Source organism: Hemicordylus capensis, chromosome 3, assembly GCF_027244095.1.
Source record: "Hemicordylus capensis ecotype Gifberg chromosome 3, rHemCap1.1.pri, whole genome shotgun sequence".
Lineage (NCBI taxonomy): Eukaryota > Metazoa > Chordata > Lepidosauria > Squamata > Cordylidae > Hemicordylus > Hemicordylus capensis.
The window spans coordinates 24,418,390-24,439,550 of record NC_069659.1 but is presented as its reverse complement, the minus strand read 5'-3'; the positions used below and the strand labels follow the sequence as shown (position 1 = coordinate 24,439,550).

General features: G+C 44.5%; 1 protein-coding gene across 7 annotated transcripts in view; it reads right to left on the bottom strand.

Annotated features, from left to right (window-relative positions):
- Window positions 1-21,161, bottom strand: part of CNTN5 (contactin 5) — a 1,193,410-nt gene that overhangs the window by 260,754 nt on the left and 911,495 nt on the right. For all 7 annotated transcript variants that reach the window (XM_053307214.1, XM_053307213.1, XM_053307217.1 and 4 more), the window contains one exon: window positions 14,478-14,580. In XM_053307214.1, the coding sequence (XP_053163189.1) occupies window positions 14,478-14,580 (103 nt within the window). The remainder of the gene's footprint in view (window positions 1-14,477; window positions 14,581-21,161) is intronic.

The window sequence follows — 21,161 nt, the reverse complement described above, 5'->3', positions numbered from 1 at the left end:
AATCTAATTAAAAGTGTGTGTATATATATATATATATATATATATATATATCCATAAAAAACCAAGCAGCAGCAACAAAAACAGCACTCATATAAACGCCTGGGTAAAAAGCCAATATTTCACCTGCTTTCTAAAAATTATGATGGAGACTGAGCAGCAGATGTCCACCAACAGAGCATTCCAAAGTCTGAGGGTCAAGAACTAAGAAGGTCCTGTCCTGCGTGCATGACAGTTGAGCCTCCCTCATTGTTGGCAAGTGGAGCAGAACACCACCCTCTGATGACTCAGTCATGCAGAGAGTAACCCTAGGGAGCAGGGGGTCCTTCAGATATCCAGGACCCAAACCATTAAGGGCTTTAAAGGTCAAAAACCAGCACCTTGAATTGGACCTGGAAACAAACTGGCAACCAATGTAGCTCTTTCAAAATGGGTGTTATGTGATCCCAGCAGGCAGTTCCAGATAAAATCCTTATTGCCAAATTTTGTACTAGCTGCAGTTTCTGATATTATTCAAGGGCAGCCCCACATAGAACACATTACAGTAATCCAGCCGTGACGTGACTAAGGCATGGGTAACTGTGGCCAGATCTGCCTTCTTGAGAAAGGGATGCACCTGGCACACTAGCTGAAGCTGTGCAAAGGCATCCCTAGCTACTGCCTCCACCTGGGCATCTAAAAGCAGAGCCGGGTCCAGCAATGTCCTCAGGCTGCACACCTTTCACGGTGAGTGCAACTCCATCCAGAACTAGTCAAATTCCATCTCCTACTGTCAACACCTCCGTCTTGCCTGGATTGAATCTCAGTTTATTAGCCCACTTCCAACCCATTCAATGAATCTAACTAAAATTCTTCATAATGTTCACGTTAGCTCTCCCTCTTTTTCCCTTCCAGGGAAAAGAAAGCCTATGGTAGGTGGGCCTCCCACTCTGGCTGAACCACTTGGCTCCAAGAAGCTTTGGGAATCCTCCCGACCTCATCTATTCTGTGTGGGTTTGTCTGGAATTGCCAATATCCAGATGTGAATGCCGACAGTCATCACATACCAAAAAGTAAAAATAAAAATATGTAATATTATCTATCTACTCAGCTTATTTACCCAGATCCATCAGTCTACCTATCTAATATGCATACACAAATACACACAAATATATTTAATATATATATTATTATCTAGTACCTTATCAGAAATAATTCATAACGATTGATTATATCTAATAACCTTCCAGCTAACTGGGGAAAGAGGTACCTTTTAAAGTGGTGAATTTTATATTTAGCAGGGGGAGAGCAGCTGTCCCTCTTCAGCCTTGGCACAGCATCTTCCCAGTGACTGCTGCGTAATTCTTTATACATTGTGAGTGCTTTGGGGACAGGGGATCTCATTCGTCTTCTTTTTTCTATGTAAGTATCTTTGAGAACTTTTTGTTGAAAAGCCGTATATAACTATCTTTACATATACTACTCCAAGGCATACCTATCGCTCATCCCATGTGTGGTAGCTCTCGCGAGAGTTCGCAAGCATCTGCCTGGATAGTGATGAGGATGGGGAGAAAATGATGGTGGCAGCGGTGGCTGGCTGGCGGGGAGGGAAAGTGTCGGCCAGGCTGGCCAGTGAGGGAAAGCAAACTGGGAGGGGGAGAACGGACTGGAGCTGAAGTGGGTGGTGGAAATGAAGATAGGGAAGAGAGACAGGAGAACTAGGATGCTCTGCGCCAGATCAGCTAGTAGTAGTAGTTGTTGTTGTTATTGTTATTATCAGTAGTAGTAATCGTAATATTTTAATCTGGTATCTATTGCTGTTATTTTAAATTACAAACCAACTCTCAGTATTCAGTTCTCAATATTCAGTTCTCAGTATTCAGTTGGGAACATCAGAAAAAATGTATTCAGAATAGAGAGAAAATTTTCAATTTTATACAGAGTGATACGGACCCCTGCCCTTCTCTGAAATGCAACAAAACTCTGAAAACTATGCTGAAGCAAATTTCTGGCAAATCAAATGTGACAAGCAAGGGGATGATGTGAAAGATCTTGAATAGGGCTGATTTTGAGGAAAAACTGGGGTCAAACTCATGAACAGGTGGCCACACAAAGGAGGCTTCAAAGAAGCAATGAAGAATGGATCCATTCAATTTGATACATGTATCATAACCCCAGGTACATGATTACAGAAACCAAATTGGTCACCCTAACCTAAATATAAAAAGAAATTGTTTTAATCTGTTCAAGGGGAATGTTTGATTTATTTTAATAAATACCACATTTCTGATTTTAAAACACCAAAGTGGCTTACAACACAAACTTATAGGGTGGCTTCACTCGACACATTGAACTGGCAATTCCACCAAGCCATCAGAGCTCCAGAAACGTTTGCACTCCCGATTACAGATGTTTATTTATTTATTTAATTTTTGCATTTTTATACCGCCTTTCAATAAAAAATAACCCCAAGGCAGTTTACAAAAGTTAAAAACATACAATAAAAACACAATAAAAACATCATGCTAAAAGTATAAAAACATATAAAAACAGGCATAAAACAATACAACAGATAAAAACACCCACAGCAGCAGTAAAAACGATTATGTAAAAGCCTGGGTAAAAAGCCAAGTCTTTACACGCTTTCTAAAAGCCGTGATGGAGTCTGAGGAACGAATGGCCACTGGGAGAGCATTCCAGAGTCTGGGGGCAGCAACAGAAAAGGCCCTGTCCCGAGTGCACGACAGCCGGGCCTCTCTCATTGTTGATGTTGAGGAGATGTTGAGGAGGATATACCAAAATTGGCATGTTGTATGTACCCACCGTCAGCTTAAGTTGTGCAGCGGGGAAATGTTTCACTAACAAGCAGAAGGTTGCCAGTTCGAATCCCCGCTAGTATGCTTCCCAGATTATGGGAAATACCTATATCGGGCAGCAGCGATATTGGAAAATGCTGAAAGGCATCATCTCATACTACGTGGGAGGAGGCAATGGTAAACCCCTCCTGTATTCTACCAAAGAAAACCACAGGGCTCTGTGGGTGCCAGGAGTCGAAATCGACTTGATTGCACTCTTTACCTTTACCTATTATATACCCACCAACTTTGGCATATTTAACCCTACTTGTGAGACGGACCCTGACATCTTTTCCTTAGTTTTGAGGAATTCATAACCACAGCATAAACCACACCCCTGCTAGCTTGGCAAAGAGGCACCTTTTAATGTGGTGATTCTCTTTATTTAGCGGGGGGAGAGTCACTGGCCCTATCCACCCCCAGCACAGTACCTCCAGTGACTGTTGCTGGTATCTATCTTGTGTTTCTTTTTAGATTGTGAGCCCTTTGGGGAGAGGGACCATTTTATTTATTTATTATTTCTCTGTGTAAACCGCCCCGAGCCATTTTTGGAAAGGCGGTATAGAAACTGTGTGTGTGTGTGTGTGTGTGTGTGTGTGTGTGTGTGTGTGTGTGTGTGTATAGCAGTGGAAGAGGCTATTCTCACAACTGCAGGAAATTTGGCTTTCCTGTGGTTATGTGCTGTATCAAGGCAGCAAACCGCACTAAGTACCCCTCCCCGTAAACATGGTTAGCAGAGTGCACTGCAATGACTCATGAGGAGACCCCAACCTTGGGGGTCTCCCCAGAATGCCCCGCACACCTGATGGCCCCCAGTCCTCGCTGCCCCTTCCGGCTTCATGACAGAGCCGGCAGTCGTGTGGGTGATCAGGCCACTCAGAGATGGCTCTTTGCCCATGTGCAGGGAGAGTGGGCTAAGCCACCAATGGAAGAGCATGTGCTTTGCATGCAAGCAGTCCTGGATTTAGTATCTGGCATCTCTGGCTAAATGTTCTCAAACAATAGGATGGGGGCAGATGTGGAAAATCAGGCCATTCACACAATCAAAAACTGTGTTCTACCCAGGTTTGAGAGCTGTGTGTGCTCCCAATTTTTGGTTGTGTGGAATAAGAGGGAAACCTGGGTAACTTTTCCTCCTACATTGCTTCCACACAGTGAGGCTATTCTCACGATGGTGAAAAACCAGGCTAAAGAAGCTCAGCCCAGTTTTTCCCCATCGTGAGAATCAGTGGGCTTGTGGGAGAGCCCAGTGGTTCTCTGGTGCCTAGCCCACCAAAGTAGCCCCTCCCCAGCCAAGGTTAGCAGAACGAGCACTCCACTAACCCAGGTTTCTTAATCGTGTGCTGCCATGGCGCGGCTCTGCACCACCACGACACACAAGGAGAACCTTACTGGGAGGCTGCTTGCACCCTCCTGGGCTCGGGGGTCTCTCTAGGATGCCCCGTGCACTCACGTGGGGTATCCTGGAACTTCTGGGGGCCATGCAGCCCCCGATCCCCGCAGTCCCCACCGGCTCTGTGATGGAGCCAGCAGTCCTGTGAGAGGCCGATCCGGCAGCCCAGGGCTGCCTCTTGATTGTCTGCAGGGAGAGCAGGCTAATCCCACTCTCTCAGTGCTTCCCACTGCTCGTGAGATGCACCTCAATAACTTCTGCCCACGTTTTCCTCTTACCTTGCTTCCACACAACCAAAAATTGGGAGCACACACAGCTCCCAAACCCAGATAGAACACAGTGGGGCTATTCTGACAATCTGCAAAAATTGGGCTAGGAGAGCCTAGCCCGATTTTTGCAGGTCATCAGAACCACTGGGCTCGGCTGCAAGCCCGGTGGTTCTAGAGCGGGTAACCCGCTCAAGAACCCCTGCCCCCAAACCAGGTTTGCAGAGCGAGCGCTCTGCAAACCTGGTTTTTAGAATCGTGAGTAGCCGCCTTCCGACTCCTGGGGTCTCCCCAGTATGCCTCTCCACTCGTGAGCCCGCTTAGCCCACTCTCCCTGCTCATCCGAAGAAACCAGGTCTCACGAATCGTGAGACCCGGCTCGGTATTTAATTGTGTGGATGACCTCCCTAGTTTTTTCCTCTGAGTATGGAAGGCACTTTTGTTCACATGAGGGGAGGGTTGATTTTTGCCAGTCCCTCCATCGTGTTTGTATTCCCCCCATGCTGCATGCTATCCTGTTCTATCCCGATACATTGCATTTAGGGGGGCACAGTGGGTTATAGAAGGATTGAGAGAGAGTGAAAAGCAATGCAAATGAAAATGCCTCCTGCTTATTGACCAGCCTACAGAAGATCATTGTCAGTTGAAATATAGAACACTAAACCACATGGGCCAAGGCTTAATAAGGCAACTTCATACATTCACCTTAGGCTTAGGGATGTGCAAATGGTTCGAATTCAAACCAGTTCAAATTCAAACTGGTTCAGTTCGATGGTTTGAATTTGAACCAAACCAGCCATCAGGTTTGAGCTGCAGGTTCAAATTTGAACCAAACTGGATGGGGTTGGTTCAAACCGGTTTGAACTGGTTCAAACTGGTTTGAACCTCAAAAGGTGGGTGGGGTGGTGTTTGGCACCCATGGGTACCTACCACCCAATCCCCAAAGCAATCGGACACTCGTACAATTTTTAATGAATTTTTGGAATTTTTTTCTCATAGGGTATAATGGGACTCGAACCAGCCCATTATTCCCTATTGTGGAGCACTTAGGGGCACAAATGTGGGGTGGATGGTAGGCACCCTCATGAAACCCCAAGGCAATCGGACACTCCTCCATTTATTGGTGAATTTTAAAATTATTAAAATTCCTCATAGGGAATAATGAGGATTCCAGCAAAAGTATTGCTTCATGTCAGGGGGAAAGGGGTGACCTAGAGTGGAGTGTGGTGGGTGGTAGTTCCCAGGGGGTCAAGGAAGCTACCAGAATTATTTGAAAGGAATTGGGCAAAGTGCTGATTTTAAAGTGATTTTTGAAGTTTACGTGTCTTTAAGGTTTTTCTCCATAAGGAAGAATGGAGGTTTCAGCAGCCCCATAACTGCACTTGCGGGGTGCTGGGGTAGCCCAGAGAGAGTGGTGGTGTAGTGCACAGAGGGTGCCTACCACCCCCATGGGTTGCTAACCCATGGGGCACAGGGTTTTGTTGTTTCTGAGGTGTTCTGAGTGTAGATTCTCTGGTAGTAAAAGAGAGTGGATTCATGGTTTGTCATTGAAAATCTCATTTTCTACACTCAGAACACTTCAGAACACTCAGAACACTCCAGAAACAACAAAACCCTGTACCCCATGGGTTAGCAACCCTTAGGGGTGGTTGGCACCCTTTGTACACTACACCACCACTCACTCTGAGCCACTCCAGTAATCGTAGGAGTGATCGATTGCTTGGGGGTTTGGATGGTAGTTTGCACCCATGGGTGCTCCACAATAGGGAATAATGGGCTGGTTCAAGTCCCATTATACCCTATGAGAAAAAAATTCCAAAAATTCATAAAAAATCGTACGAGTGTCCGATTGCTTTGGGGATTGGGTGGTAGGTACCCATGGGTGCCAAACACCACCCCACCCACTTTTGGAAGTTCAAACCAGTTTGATCTGGATCAAACCGGTGCCAACTACCACCCCACCCACTTTTGGAGATTCAAACCGGTTTGAAATGGTTCAAATTCTAACTGAACTGGGGAGGGGGGGGAGCAAAATCAAAACCAAACCTCCCACTCCCAGTTTGAACCTGGTTAGAATTCGAACCAACCAGCTGAACCAGTTTTGTGCACATCTCTACTTAGGCTGTGACCACCTGGTATAAAATCCAAAATAATCGTATATTTTCATTCCATGATATTTATTTGGATAGGTGCAGATTTACCATATCAGCTGGCATGCAGAAGGAGTCTGCCTGCTTGCTTTCTATAATCCAAAGGACACCTGAAGATTCCCAGCAGTCTCCTTCCCATACATTCCCCCGATTCCCTGAGATTTGCTCTCTGCCCATTTATTCACCCAGGTGAGTTCAGCAAAGATGCAGAATCTGGTGCAGAAACTCTGTTCTGGTATCCAAATTACAGAATGTACTTCACATTGTGATTGGCAAGAATGTGAATGCCCCATGACATTTCACCTCCTAGTGAAGTTTTTTCTAAAATTTCAGGTTTTCACCACTGGCTGACTGATATATCCTTCTAAGCTCTCAAGCTTGCGACACTGAGGTCATTCACACAATCTATAACTATGTTCTAACCAGGTGTGTGCTCTCAATTTTTGGATGGGTAAGAGCAAGGTAAGAGGAAAGCAACAGGAGCTTGCCTTCCCCCAGATGATCTGGCTGCCAGGTCCAGGCTTTTCAGGGTGTCAAATCATGCACCCAGATGATCACCTGCTGCCCCAGGCAGTATGAAGGTGCAGGGGTCAGGATGTGTTGTCCTGGCTCCCAGAAACTCCACAATGCACCACATGAGTGCACGGTACATTGTGGGGATCCACCCAGTGACAGCTGGGAGCCCACTCCTGTGCCTAAGTTAAGGGCACACTCATGCCCTTAAACTTTGCTAACTGGTGGGCTCCTCAGGCAGGTTTGCCACCACAGCACCACTGAGAGCCCCACAGCTCCCACCGGTTCTCACAGGCAGCCAAGCCTGCTTGTGAAATCAGCCTCATTATATGGAAGCAAAGTAGGTATTAAAACTGCGTAGCTTTACCTCCTGCCTTGCTTCCACACAATTGCTTCTACCCAGGTTTTCCTCCTCCCTTGCTTCCACACAACCAAATTTGGGAGCACACCCAGCTCCCAAACCTGGGTAGAGCATAGCTTTTGACTTCATTATCTCCCTCACTCTGGGGGGGCCACCAGAGAGAAGAATGAACATAGGCCCCCTCTCCCCTAGCTGTGCCCCTGCCAGGAGGAACCGGGCTACGGGAGCCTAGCCTGGTTCCTCCTGGTCGTGTGCTGCCACAGGAGCTGTGGCGGCTTCCTGAAGCAAACCGCACAAAATACCCCTCCCCTTAAATGAGGTTAGTGGAGCAAGTGCTCCTCCAACCCCATCTAGTTGATTGTGTGCCACAGTGACACATGAATAGACCCCCGATTGGGAGGCTGCAATGAGCCTCCCAGCCTTGGGAGTTTCCCTGGGATGGCCCGCACACTCCCAGGACTCCCAGAGGCCAAGCAGCCCCGATTCCCAGGAGTCATGTGAGCGGCCGATCCAGCCGCTCAGGGACAGCTTTCTGCTTGTGTGCAGGGAGAGCGGGCTAAGCTTACTTTTAAATTCTTCAGGGAGCCATTGAGGAGAAAGCATGCAACCAATACACTCCATACATGAATAATGAATTAATAACAATGGATTACAAAATGGGAATAGGTGTAGACACCTCTGTATGAAGACTTTGTTCACTGGGCCGTTTCTTTCTTTAGAAATTTCTGTCACTCGAACCACCAAAACACATGGTCTGAGTTTGACAGACATGTATGGTGCTTTCCCCCAGTTTAGATTGTAATTCCAGGCGCCTGTGGTGATTGGCAGTTCCAAATAAACACAATTAATAATTCATTAATCTGTAACTAAAAGCCCAGACTCTTGTATGGTATGCTTGCCAATTGCCTACCACAGAAAGTCTCTCAGGAATATTTGTCATTCTCACAATTACAATGGAACAGAAGCCATTCAAGACAGCTTGAGCTAAAATCACAAGGAAAACAACAACAACAACAAATAGAGAAAGAGAGCCTTTATAGCTAATAGCGTGTGGAAATTAGTGATAGCTGGCATTTGTTTATTTTCACTAACATGCCGAACAATAAAGAGATTCCATTCCCTAATGACTACTCTGAGAAAGGTAACAACGGAAACATTTGTAAATGCTATCAGGGAAGAAAGGAGGAGGAAGAGATGAAAACTTGAAAAGAGGAGAAATTTCATGCATGTTTACCTCCCATCTCAGCCTCCAGGTGTCAGATGAAGCCTGAAATGCCATTCATCTAATTATTGCAGAATGGAGTCAAAAGTAGTTCCAGCATAGCTGATCCCTGATTGTGTATTGATGGCTGGAAAGGAGAGATAAGGACTACAAGAGCTAAAATATTTGCCTCTTTCACTATTAATAGATGGTCCCAGCTTACTAGATAACCCTCCTTTGCTTGACAATAGAGAGGCTTTTTACAAATTTGCTGCAGGTTTACACCAAATAAGAACTGGGGCATGAAATAGTTAAGGCATTTGCTGTCAATCTCTATTTCTCCTTGCTTGATAGGTGTGACAAGATGTTGGGATTCAAAAGAAAGATGTTCTCTGTCACTGTCCGGATGAGACAACATTCAACCATTGTCCTCTTGGCTCTTGAGTCAGCCATAGTTTGCTGATTTTTGGTTGCACTGGGCTTTGTTACGGGCCCTTCTTCCTTTGCCTCAGTCTAACAGCAGCTTGATCTGCAGACAGGAGCAGGTGCTAAAGCTTATTGCCATGCTATTAAAAGCTCAATTTGCTCAAATCTTCAGATTAAAGGCACAAGATGAAGTCTGCAGCGGTTAAAGGCTCAAGAGCAGGCCAGTTGTTGCTTTTTAAAAAGAAGTCAATTAATGCTATTAGCAACTGTATTGGTCTAATGTAGTGAATGAAATCATATGGGAGAAGTCATTTGCTCCTAAAGCAAATCATCCTCCAAACCTGTGCTCCCCAGTCTCACTTGAGGGCCAGCTAAACCATGACACATATTTCCTCAGCCTGAATCCTTCTCACTCAAACACAGGCTGAATCCTTCTCACTCAATCCTCCACCCCAATTCCACATTTTGTCCCAACTGAAAAGAATCTGTTACGAAGTTAGAATACAACAAATATGTATATACTGCTATATCGTGGACAGAGCAGTGAAGGTAAAGTGTGCCATCAAGTCGATTTTGACTCCTAGCGCCCACAGAGCCCTGTGATTTTCTTTGGTAGAATACAGGAGGGGTTTATATTGACTTCTTCCACGCAGTATGAGATGATGCCTTTCAGCATCTTCCTATATTGCTGCCGTCCGATATAGTACCAGTGGGGATTCGAACTGGCAAAACCCACGTGTCCACCAAAAGACCAAGAAGTTTTTTCACACAGGGCTTTTAACTTGCATCTCCTCCGGAATGGAGGGGGAGCATTCACATATCGGCCAAATAAACCCCAAAGTCCCTAAGAGCAATCAGGGAGCACTTTATACACAATTCGGGTTATTTTTTAATTGAGTGTTAGAGTGTAGCCTGGTTTATATCTGGGGGAAAATAAATAAATCACTTTTTCCATCTTTGAGAGGGCAACTTCAAACTCACAGTAAAGCCTCTCAGTAAACCCGCGGTAAAGCGTGCTGTCTAGGAAAGTGCTTGGGCACTGAGGCACAGCCCTTTAACAATAGCCCTAGGCTGTTTGCAAAAGAAGGGGCTGAAATTCTTTTGCAACCCCAGTTTTTTGATATTAATGGCTATACATGCCTATAGCAGAGGATTTGGGGTGGGATCTAGGGCTGGGGTGGGCACTAGGTAGTTTGGGAGCTACTGCTGGCTCCCAGGCTTTTCTCAAGTAGGTCTCTAGGTGTTTTGACTTTGCTTCTCCTTTCCTCCCAGTCAATACTGAACGTATAATTGGTTGGCTGAGATGGGGCATGACCATGCCAATTTTAGTCTATCTTTCTTCAAGTGCTCAAGGTTGCTTTTATTTTCTCTCCTAATAATTTATCTCCAATTCCCCCGGTTGAACACAAAGCAGCCTGTATTGCTCCCCTCCTGTCCTGCAAAAAAATTCTGGTTCTGCAACTGGTTCTGCCTTGCCAAGCTGCCAATTTGTGCCTGGCTCCACCTCCCCAAGCTGCTATTCTGTCCTGGTATCTCCTCCGAAGGCTCTGCTGAAAAACAAGCAAGCTTTAAGTTTGTCCACCCCTGAGCTGGGGTGCACCATTCATGCAGGGCATTGAATAAATATTGGATTTACCATTGCCCCATGTGAATAGACCCCCATATTCTGCATCCTAGATATTCTGCACCCCCATATTCTGCATCTCATCAGCAACATATTTCAGTAGTAGATCAATAGTATAGGAAATATGTCTTTCAGAGAAAGTGTCGCCTATTACTGATAGACATGCTGACAATCTTTGATAAACTTCCAAAGAAACCCTAGGTTTGCTGGGAAATACTTTGAAATGCACTGGAAAGGGGATGGCTATCGCCATCATGCCCCACTTGTGAACTTTCCTAAGACTTGTTTAATATCCAAAAGGCAGCTGTTGTCACCGTAAGATCTACAGATCTTCTTCATTGTCCTTAATATCCCATAACTACGAAATACCCTTCTGTTGCACATTTATGTTCCTGTTTGGGCTGGAACTTGGTCATCAGGGTAAGACAGATATGGGGCTGTCTGAATGTATTTCATTGTATTTTTTAAAAAAATTTAATTTGTAGATGCACACCACAAGTCCATGAAAGATAATGGGATATACACACCCCATGTCCATGGACTATGATGGAATATAAATCTAGAAAAATGATTCTGAATATTATAATCAATGAAAGCATTTCATTTGTTTCTCCCTTACTGCTTTATCAATTGCCTCATTCAGGGCACTAAAATTCTTATTGATTTAGTGATCTTATGTTGCTAACTCATCATCATCTTCTGAGAACCACCATGAAAAACACATAGAGGCCTTTCTCATGATCAATGAGAAGGGCTTGGTGGAGGGAGGCAGGAAAGGCTGCTCAAGGCTGCTCAAAGTTACCTTCCCCACAGACAATCCTTTGTTGTTTCCTGGAAGGGCGGATCATCCATCTGCCCAATCGCCGGCAGCGTGGAGAGTCAGGGGACGGGATGTGTCCATCCTGGTCTCAAAATGCCTATACAGTATTGTGTGAGTGCACGGTGAATTATGGGTATCCCAGCAGTGATGGGCAGGCACCCAATGCTACCGCAGTGATGGCTAACAGCAGTTGGTGCTGCACATGAGCAGGGAAATGGGGTGAAGGGAGACAGACGTCATGGGCTTGTGATGATCTCAACTGCACAGGTGTGCCTTGCAGTTGGAAAAAGACACTGGCCCGAATGGATGGGCCCAGTGTCACTCTGGCCCCCACCACTGCCAGGGGAGGAGGGAGAGGGGAGAAGAACTGCTATGCCCCCCCCCCACAGCCGACCCCTCAGCCAAGGTAATGAATTTTAAAAATGGAGGTTTGGTGGGGCGGGCGCAGGGTGGCCTCCAGAGGCCCCTGGCCACGGCCATTTGGAGGGCCCCCCCAGACCTTGGAAGACAGGATCAGGTCTCCAAGGTCCCGGGCTTAGAGTGCCTCTGCTTGCTTATCAAGTCATTTCCCTGCTGCACCATTATCCTATATGCCATAAGCCTCAATACAACTTATTCTCTACCTATATTTTTAAAAATCAAAGAAATGTGATGGTATGTGGTGTTACAAATATACAGTCTCATCTCAGATTTTTTTAAGGCCCCACTTTCTTAACTTATTAACAAGGTGCCCATAATTATGATGTATGTACATTCTCCCATAGAGTTAATAGTTGGACTTCTACTACAAGAAGAGCAGAGACGTAAGTTTTGGGCAGTATTAAAATATGTTAAATAATAAAATAAAATAATAAATTCTTTATGGACTGCAGAATAGACTCACTTCACCACTGGTGTGAAAAAGAGCTTTTTGGGGTTATCTACTGTGTGTATTACAGGAGGACAGAAGTCTGCAGTTGCTCTGCAAGTTTAAATCACTGTTCTAGATTTCTCTATAGTCAATCCTGGTACCTCTTGCTGGCCTCACTCCGTGAGAGAGAATAGCCCTGGTTCTAGCCCACATACTAGTCCACAGATTCCAGATCTTACTTTATCCAGTGCAGCTTAATTTGCATCAGATTGCTATGCTGTAGGAAGTGCAGTATAGGCTAATTGATATGATCAAAAGTTCCTACTCATAAGGAACATAAGGACAGCCCTGCTGGATCAGACCCAAGGCCTATCTAGTCCAGCATCCTGTTTCAAACAGTGGCCCAAGAGATGCCTCTGAGAAGTCCACAGGCAAGAGCTGAAGGCATGCCCTCTAACTTGTTGTTGCTCCTCTGCAACTGGTATTTAGAGGAATCTTGCCTTTGAAGCTGGATGTGGCCTACAGCCACCAGACTAGTAGCCACGGACAAACCTGTCCTCCATGAATTTGTCCAAGCCCCTTTTAAAGCCATCCAAATTAGTGGCCACCACATCTCATGGCAGAGAATTCACAGTGCTGTGTGAAAGAGTACTTCCTTTTGTTGGCCCTAAAGCTCCTAGCCTTCAATTTCATGGGATGACCCCTGGTTCTAGTGTAGTGAGAGAGGGAGAAAAAATTAACTCTGTCCACTCTCTCTGCTCCAAGCATAATTTTATATATCTCAATCAAATCTCCCCCTAGTCACCTCTCTTCTAAACTAAAAAGCCCCAGATGCTGCAGCCTTGCCTCATAAGGAAGGTGCTCCAGGCCCCTGATCATTTTGGTTGGCCTCTTCTGCACCTTTTCCAGTTCTACAATGTCCTCCTTAAGATAACGGTGGCCAGATACTCCAAATGTAGCTGCACCATAGTACTCCAAATGTAGCTGCACCATAGATTTGTACAAAGGTATTATAATATTAGCATTTTTATTTTCAATCCCCTTCCTAATGATCCCTAGAATGGAATTTGCCTTTTCCCACAGCTGACATGCACTGACATGCTTCGTTCAATGAGCTGTCCACCACAACACCAAGATCCCTCTCCTGGTCAGTCACTGACAGCCCAGACCTATCAGTGTACATGGGAAGTTGGGGTTGGTTTTTTGTTTTTTGTTTCTGCCCCAATATGCATCACTTTACATTTGCTTACATTGAAACACATTTGCCATTTGGTCACCCACTCCCACAGTTTGGAGAGATCCTCTTGGAGCTCTTCATAATCCGTTGTGGATTTCACTATCCTAAATAGTTTAGTGTCATCTGCAAATCTGGCAACTTTGCTGTTTACCCCAACTTCTAGATCATTTATGAATACGTTAAATAGTACTCACAGCTCTTCAAGCTGGGTAGGATGCTTGTCCTACCCAGTTTTTGATCGTGTGAACTAGCCTAGTGAGCTGCACTGGTGCTGGTGAGGCCAAGCTGAGGTAACCAGAATTCATCCAAATTAACTATCCTCCTACTGATGAAATCCTAAGGTCAGGACCTATGAACTGCGGACTCAACAGAGGACTGGGCCACATAACTTGTCAACTAAGTATGGAATTTCTTGACCAAGTATGGAATCTATACCATATTTAACCGAATAGAAGAAAACCCTGAATTTAAGATGACCCCCTTAAAAATAGAGGTTAAACAGAGGTTATATCTATATTTACCCAAAAGGAAGAGGACTCTGAACTTAAGATGGCCCCCCCTGCAATTTCAAACATCAAAGAACTTGGAATAAATCTAGTCCTGGATTCATGTAAATACAGTAATTGCCTGCTTAAGTCTGTTCCCACAATAACTGATTTGTATACATTTGGAATAAAGATGAAGTCAGGAGATTGTTGGTGGTGGTGCTTCAGAAAATGAAACAGTGCTAAGCCCAAAGCCCAAAATGATATATGTCATATTTTAATAACCAATTGAGTCTAATTATGGAAGAATATGTACTTACTTGCCAAGTGCAAAGCACTCCATCTTAACAGTAGATCCCTTAGCGGCTGTAACTGTGTATGGGAAATGGACTTCAATTTTCGGCTCATATTCCCCCATCACACCTGGGAAATAAAGAATGGTCTTTAAAAATAAAATGGATGTCACTGTTGGTTTCCATTTGTAGGGAGCTTATCGTCAGAGCCATCATGGCAAGATTGTTAAACAGCTAGATAGCAATGAGATTCATTATGAAAGGAAATTGTTACAATTGGGATCAAATCCCATACACCACCTAAAAGGTTGGAACTTTTCCGTGATATCAAAGCAACATTTTATTTTTAAAGAGCAGACAATTATTTCTCAGGGCAGATGTTTCAAGTCAATATCTGCAAAGACTGGAATTTGAAATCAATTTGCCTGATGCAAAGAGGGCTTCAGCATTAACCACAGCTAATGAGTATTAAATAGTTATGCATGAAATAGGGCTTGTTGTTTTTCTGTAATGATAACCTTCCTCATAACAAAACATCCCATTTCAATGTGTTAAAGCTGCCATCCTGTGTACACTTGTGTGACGGATGAGTCCCACTGAACTCAGAAGGACTGCTGAGTAGATGTGTGTGCAGATCAGGGCGCATAATAATAGCTAATATATACCATCTGCCAAAACATCAATCTCTGCTGGCTTCTCTCCATTCCGAAGATCATATCAAGTAAAAAAGAGGTCTAGTAACATTTCAAGAGGATATTCAGGCATTGGTGAATCTAGAGAGGTGGTGGATTGGTCACAGGTTCAAGGTAAATGAGGAAGAAATATTGAATGTTCTTTCTAGCAAATCTTTCTGTTCTTCCATGCAAAAGTCTTCAGTCTTCTTTGGAATGGGGGAGTGGGTTGAGATGCATGTAGATAATGTTACTTCCCAAACTTTACTTAGAGTAATAAACTTTGGGAAGTAAATTGATGTACATGCATCTGAACCAGATCCTCCTCAGCATAGAAGACTGAAGACCTTTGCTCGAAATAATACGAAGATTTGCTAGAAAGAACATTTGGTATTACTACTTGATTTCCCCTTAATCTATCGCCCCATTCAGACATTGAGGCTGTTCTCACGAGCAGCCAAGACTGATAGTACGTACAGATGTCAATTTGGATTGTCATTTTTTACTGCATCATGAATGCTCCAATGACTACTAACATGTTGGCTATATACACTGACTAGGATGCTGTCAGCATTCATATAGTTATCTCAGCAATGTGTAGTAGCTGATTTATTTATTTAAAATATGTATACCGTCCGGGCCCCTATAATATACTATTGCTTGGGGTGAATGGATACCTTTCACCATTTTGCAACATATTTCATCACATATGTGCACCTGAAGTGTGATTCAGTTTTCTTTACCACTTGGCAAGGGAACACAGATGGCCACCTTATCAAGTACAGACTTGCCATGGGGTAAAGCCAGCATGGTGTAGTGGTTAGAGTGCTGGACTAGGACTGGGGAGACCCGAGTTCAAATCCCCATTCAGCCATACTTGCTGGGTGACTCTGGGCCAGTCACTTATCTCTCAGCCTAACCTACTTCACAGGGTTGTTGTGAGGAGAAAATTAAGTATGTAGTATTCCGCTCTGGGCTCCTTGGAAGAAGAGCGGGATATAAAATGTAAAATAAATAAATAAATAAATAAAAATGGATGTCCGTATTACTTTGCAGCTGATGATTACTGTGGCCTGACTGAAAACCATATTTGCTTCTAGGGCTGTACACAGCTGTCATTATGATCCCAGTAATGACTGAATCATGCATTCAAACCCTGGGATGGCTTAGATCTCATCAAGCTGATACATTGGTATTGGGGGAAAATATCCATGTCCTTTATTTGTTTGTTTGTTTGAATTCTATATCACCCTTCCAAAATTGGCTCAGGGTGGTTTACATTAAAACAAAACTAAAATCAACTAACTATTAAAATCAAAAACTGTAAAAACAACATAAAACCATTATTAAAACAAAACAGTTTTTAAAATCCTGGGAAACCAGGCCAAACATTTACAGTTTTAAAACAGTTTAAAAACCCTGGAAGGCCAGGCCAAACAAATAGGTCTCAAGGGCTCTCTCCTGGAGGCCAATAATGAACTCAGACTACAGATTTCTGCCGGGAGAGCATTCCACAGCCCAGGAGCAGCTACAGAGAAGGCCTGCCTCTGAGTTGCCACCAGACATGTTGGTGGTTACTGAAGACGGACCTTCTCAGATGGCCTTAACATGCAGTGGGGATCGTGCAGAAGAAGGCGCTAAGATAACTCTGACCTAAGGGGTTCAGGGCTTTAAAGATAATAACCAGCACTTTGTATATTTTTCCTGGAAATATATCGGCAGCCAGTGCCGCATTTTGAACTAACTGAAGTTTCTGAACTACGTACAAAGGCAGCTCCACGTAGAGTGCACGTATAGCAATAGGATGCAGCCATTCCCCCCACCCCCAGTAATACACTGGGAACATAACACAACACAATCTCATGGTCAGGGGCAGATTAATGTTTTTGCCACCCTTAACAAAAAAAAGGCAATCACTCCAGGGAGGGGGGGGGCGCGAGGGGAAAATTCTCCTCCTTACTTTTTTTTTTTAAAAGCCATGGCAGCAGCAGAAGCTGCGGGGAAGGGGGGCAAGCGGGCGAGTGGAAAGTTCCCTCTTTTGCCCCATAAAGATCGCCTCTGCTGGCGGTAGGATGGGGTGTGGTGGCGGTGGTGGCTGGGTTCAGGGAGGGTGGGGGGGTTAGGAGGGGAGAGTCAGTGCCCCCCTTTTACCTCCAGAAAGCCTGCTGTGTGGCAGCAAGATCCTTCCACTCCCCCTCCTCCCAAGTGACTGTGCACGGGCTCTGCTGTCTGAAGCCAATTTCTGGCTTTCTTCCATGTGGAGGAGGGGAGGAGGGAGGAGGAGGAAGGAGCTCACCACCGCCCACACAGCAGGCTTTCAGAGGTTAAGACTGGATGTCAGCTGCATCCATTTCTAGAGGGGAATGACCTTAAAACAGTGGTACATATGCTGGTAACCTCCAGGCTTGACCACTGTAATGCACTCTATGTGGGGCTGCCTTTGTACATAGTCCAGAAACTGCAATTGGTACAGAATGTGATCTCTTGGATCAGATTGATCTCTGGGACAAAACGGAGGGACCACATAACACCAGTTTGGAAAGAACTGCACTGGCTGCCAATATGTTTCCGGGTGAAATGCAAAGTGGTGGTTCTTACCAATAAATCCCTTAATGGCTTAGGTCCAGACTATCTAAGAGAGTGCCTCTTGTGTCATAAACCCTGCCGCTTGTTACGATCCTCTGGAGAGGTCCAGTTACAGATGCCACAGGCTCATTTGGTGGTGACCCAGGACTGGGATTTCTCTGTGGCTGCCCCAGAGCTTTGGAAAATGCTCCCTACTGAAATAAGAGCATTTCCTTCTCTCTTTGTTTTCAGGAAGAACCTCAAGACTCTCCTGTTTTTGCAAGCTTTTAATTAGATTGAATTTTAACAATTTTAAAACTTGTTTTAATATCTATTTTATTCTATTGTTTTTATTACGTATTTTATAACTTTTAAATATTTTAAATTTTGTACATATCAGTCGGTATAGCTAGCTAGCTAGCTAGCTAGCTAGATAGATAGATAGACTGACTCATAGATAAGAAAAGGGGCACTCTCCCTGCCTCACCCCGCCGGCAGCCAGCCACTGCCACTGCTGCATCCCATCCTGCCACCACCAGCGGTGATCTTTAGGGGACAAAATAGGGAACTTCCTCCTTGCACAGTAGCTCCCCCACCCCCAGCTACTGCTGCCAGTGCAGCTTAAAAAAAATTTAAGTAAAAGGGGAGAACTTTCCTCTCTTCCTGCTCCCCACAGCTACTGCTGCCGCTGCCCCCAGAGATACGCAAAAAAATGTGAGGAGCAGAGCTGCTCCATAAATTTTGCCACCATAAGCAGATGCCTCCTCTGCCTCTGTGTTAATCCAACCCTGCTCATGGTGTTGTTTCCTTTCTTGGTACATCATAGGTGAGACCAGGGAAAGAAAGGCGGCAATTTTAAACACCGGATTTTAAATCTGCAGGCACTCAATTTCTTCAAAGAATCCAGATCTTCACTAAAGTTAAGTCTCCTCACCCCCAGCCGATACTATTCAATACAACACCAATATGATACAGAATTGTACTGAATGGTGTTTGCCCCACATTGGAGATCTTTTTCCTGGAACATTTTCCAGTGAAAAGTTTTCTGATAGGGCTTGTATTGGCTTGGACCCGATTATCTGGTTGAAGGGGAACACATCTCTAGTTGCTACATGCTGACAAGGTCAGAATCGGTCATTGCTTGGAAGTAAATTCTATCAAAACTCAATGAAACTATCTTCAAAGCATGATTTAGGTGTAACTCCTGAACACTGTGCATATATTTAATGCTTCTGTAAGGTTTGAACCATCAGCGATGTCCCCATAAAACTGCAACACAGATTATTAAAATGTGCATGAGCAGAAAAACCTGTCTGTGCTTGCAATCCTCCATTTCCTCTTCCCAGTTTTCATTTGACTGTATGCTATTAAACAGTTGACTTGTTTTATCTTCCTGAATTGACCAAGTTTTAGAAGTGAAAGAAATGATCTCTGGCGTATATAAGAATCAAGCAACACTTTCCCTGGTCTTGTTCCTACATGCATTGTGGGAAAGAAGTTGTGCCTTTCTATCCTGTCCATCAAATGCACTAGATTTGACACCTCTGGATATCCACAGATGGGCATAACATTGAATAGGATGTACGTATGTAAAATCCAACATGCATAGGTTCCAATTGTATGGGCAATCTCCAAATTAGATATAGGTGCAAAAATGTTACACCCAAACGTACAGATGTAAACGCCTGAGGAAAAAATTGACGTATGAAAGAGAGAAAAGCATAACTCCCCCCTCCTTTCCTCCCTAAATCTAGAGAAAAATTGGAAGTTTTGGAGCTCCCCTGCCCGCTTAGAATTATGCATGAAATGAAGTAATTCACACAATCAAAAACTGTGCTCTGTCCAGGTTTAGGAGCTTGAGTGTGCTCCCAGTTTTTGGTTGCATGGAAGCAAGGTAGGAGGAAAACCTGGGTAGAAAACTTGCTTCCACACAATCACTTGTACGTATGGGTGAAAAAGGGTCTGCAGGCAGAGCAGGCTTGACCCACTCTCCTCACAGATGATCAAGCATCCCTCCCCAGGCAGCGGCTTTGCTCAGGCACTCCTGTGCCCAGTTGCGGCTCATCCCACAGCTCCAGGGGTCAGGCGAAGGGAAGCACCGCCATGCAGTGCCCCGCTCCCCAGAGCCCCAGGAATGTACCACGCTCCTCATTTAAGAGGGAGGGCACTTAGGCAGGCTTGCCACTGGGTACCGCACAGCTCCCTTTGCTGCACACAAGCAGCAGAAACCAGGCTGGGCTTCCTTAGCCTGGTTTCTGCTGCTCATGAGAATCACCTCATTCCCTTCTACCCAAGTTTCCGTCTTACCTTGCTTCCACAATCCGCCCCCACCATTTCCATTAAATTGCAAGAGGGAATTTTGAAATAAAAATCTCTTGCACTTCCTGCAAGGAAACAAGTAGTCCCTTGCCCTGCCTGCTTATATGGGGGGGGGGGGGGGGCGGGAGTCAAAAGAAAGTCAAAGGGGGGAAAGATGCTGCAAGAAGCTCATTGTGGGCAGTCCAGGAAAACCCTGTTCAGATACCAGAGGTTGTACCAAATTGCAGGTTGATCTCTAGCACTGGACATGTTGTCATTATTATATGGTATGCTTATGAAATATTAAAAGTATGAATGTCTTAGTTTTATTTTTGAAAAGGGGAAATCTTATGTCCTAACGAAGCTGTACATAGTTCATGTGACTTTACTAAAGTTAAAAGTAACTTTAAATATGATACAAAAACAAATATTGTGGATATTACCAATTTCTCAAAATATAATTTTTCCAATCCTCTCCTCCAATCACCCCTCCTACACAAAACAACAACAACAACAAACCAAGTGTGGGTTTCCCCCTCGCTGGCTTCAGAATTTCCAGAAACTGTACAACTCTACCCACACATGGACAGGTGTTGGAGGCACACTACGTGGTGGGACAGGAAGGCATGTAATACATGTAAGGACAAGATCAGGAAGCATATAATCTATTCCAGACTCATGACTATCTTTTTTTTTTTTTTTGGTCCTTTAGGGTCCTTTGAAAATTAAAGGGATTACAAAATACACCCTGAGGCCTAAACAGAATTTTCTTTACTCTCTCTTTCCAAGCTAACTCCCATTACTTCAAATATGACTGCATGTGAAAGCAAGAATCAAACGCTACATCTTGTTAACATATTCATTTCATTCTTTTTATGACATGTAGTACTGGCAAATATTTGCATTAGGCCACTTTATCGCTTTCTGAGGAGGAAAAAAAACACTATACCATATCAGTTGCAGATGGGAAACAGCAATAAGGAAAGAAGATAAGCTACATGATCTTTTCGCACTCTGTTAAGCAAGTGACAGTTTGATTCATGGAGACATGACTTAATATGAGAACCAGTGTGGTGTAGTTGTGCACTAGGATTGGGGAGGTAAAGGTCAAGTGTGCCGTCAAGTCGGTGTCGACTCCTGGCGACCACAGAGCCCTGTGATTGTCTTTGGTAGAATC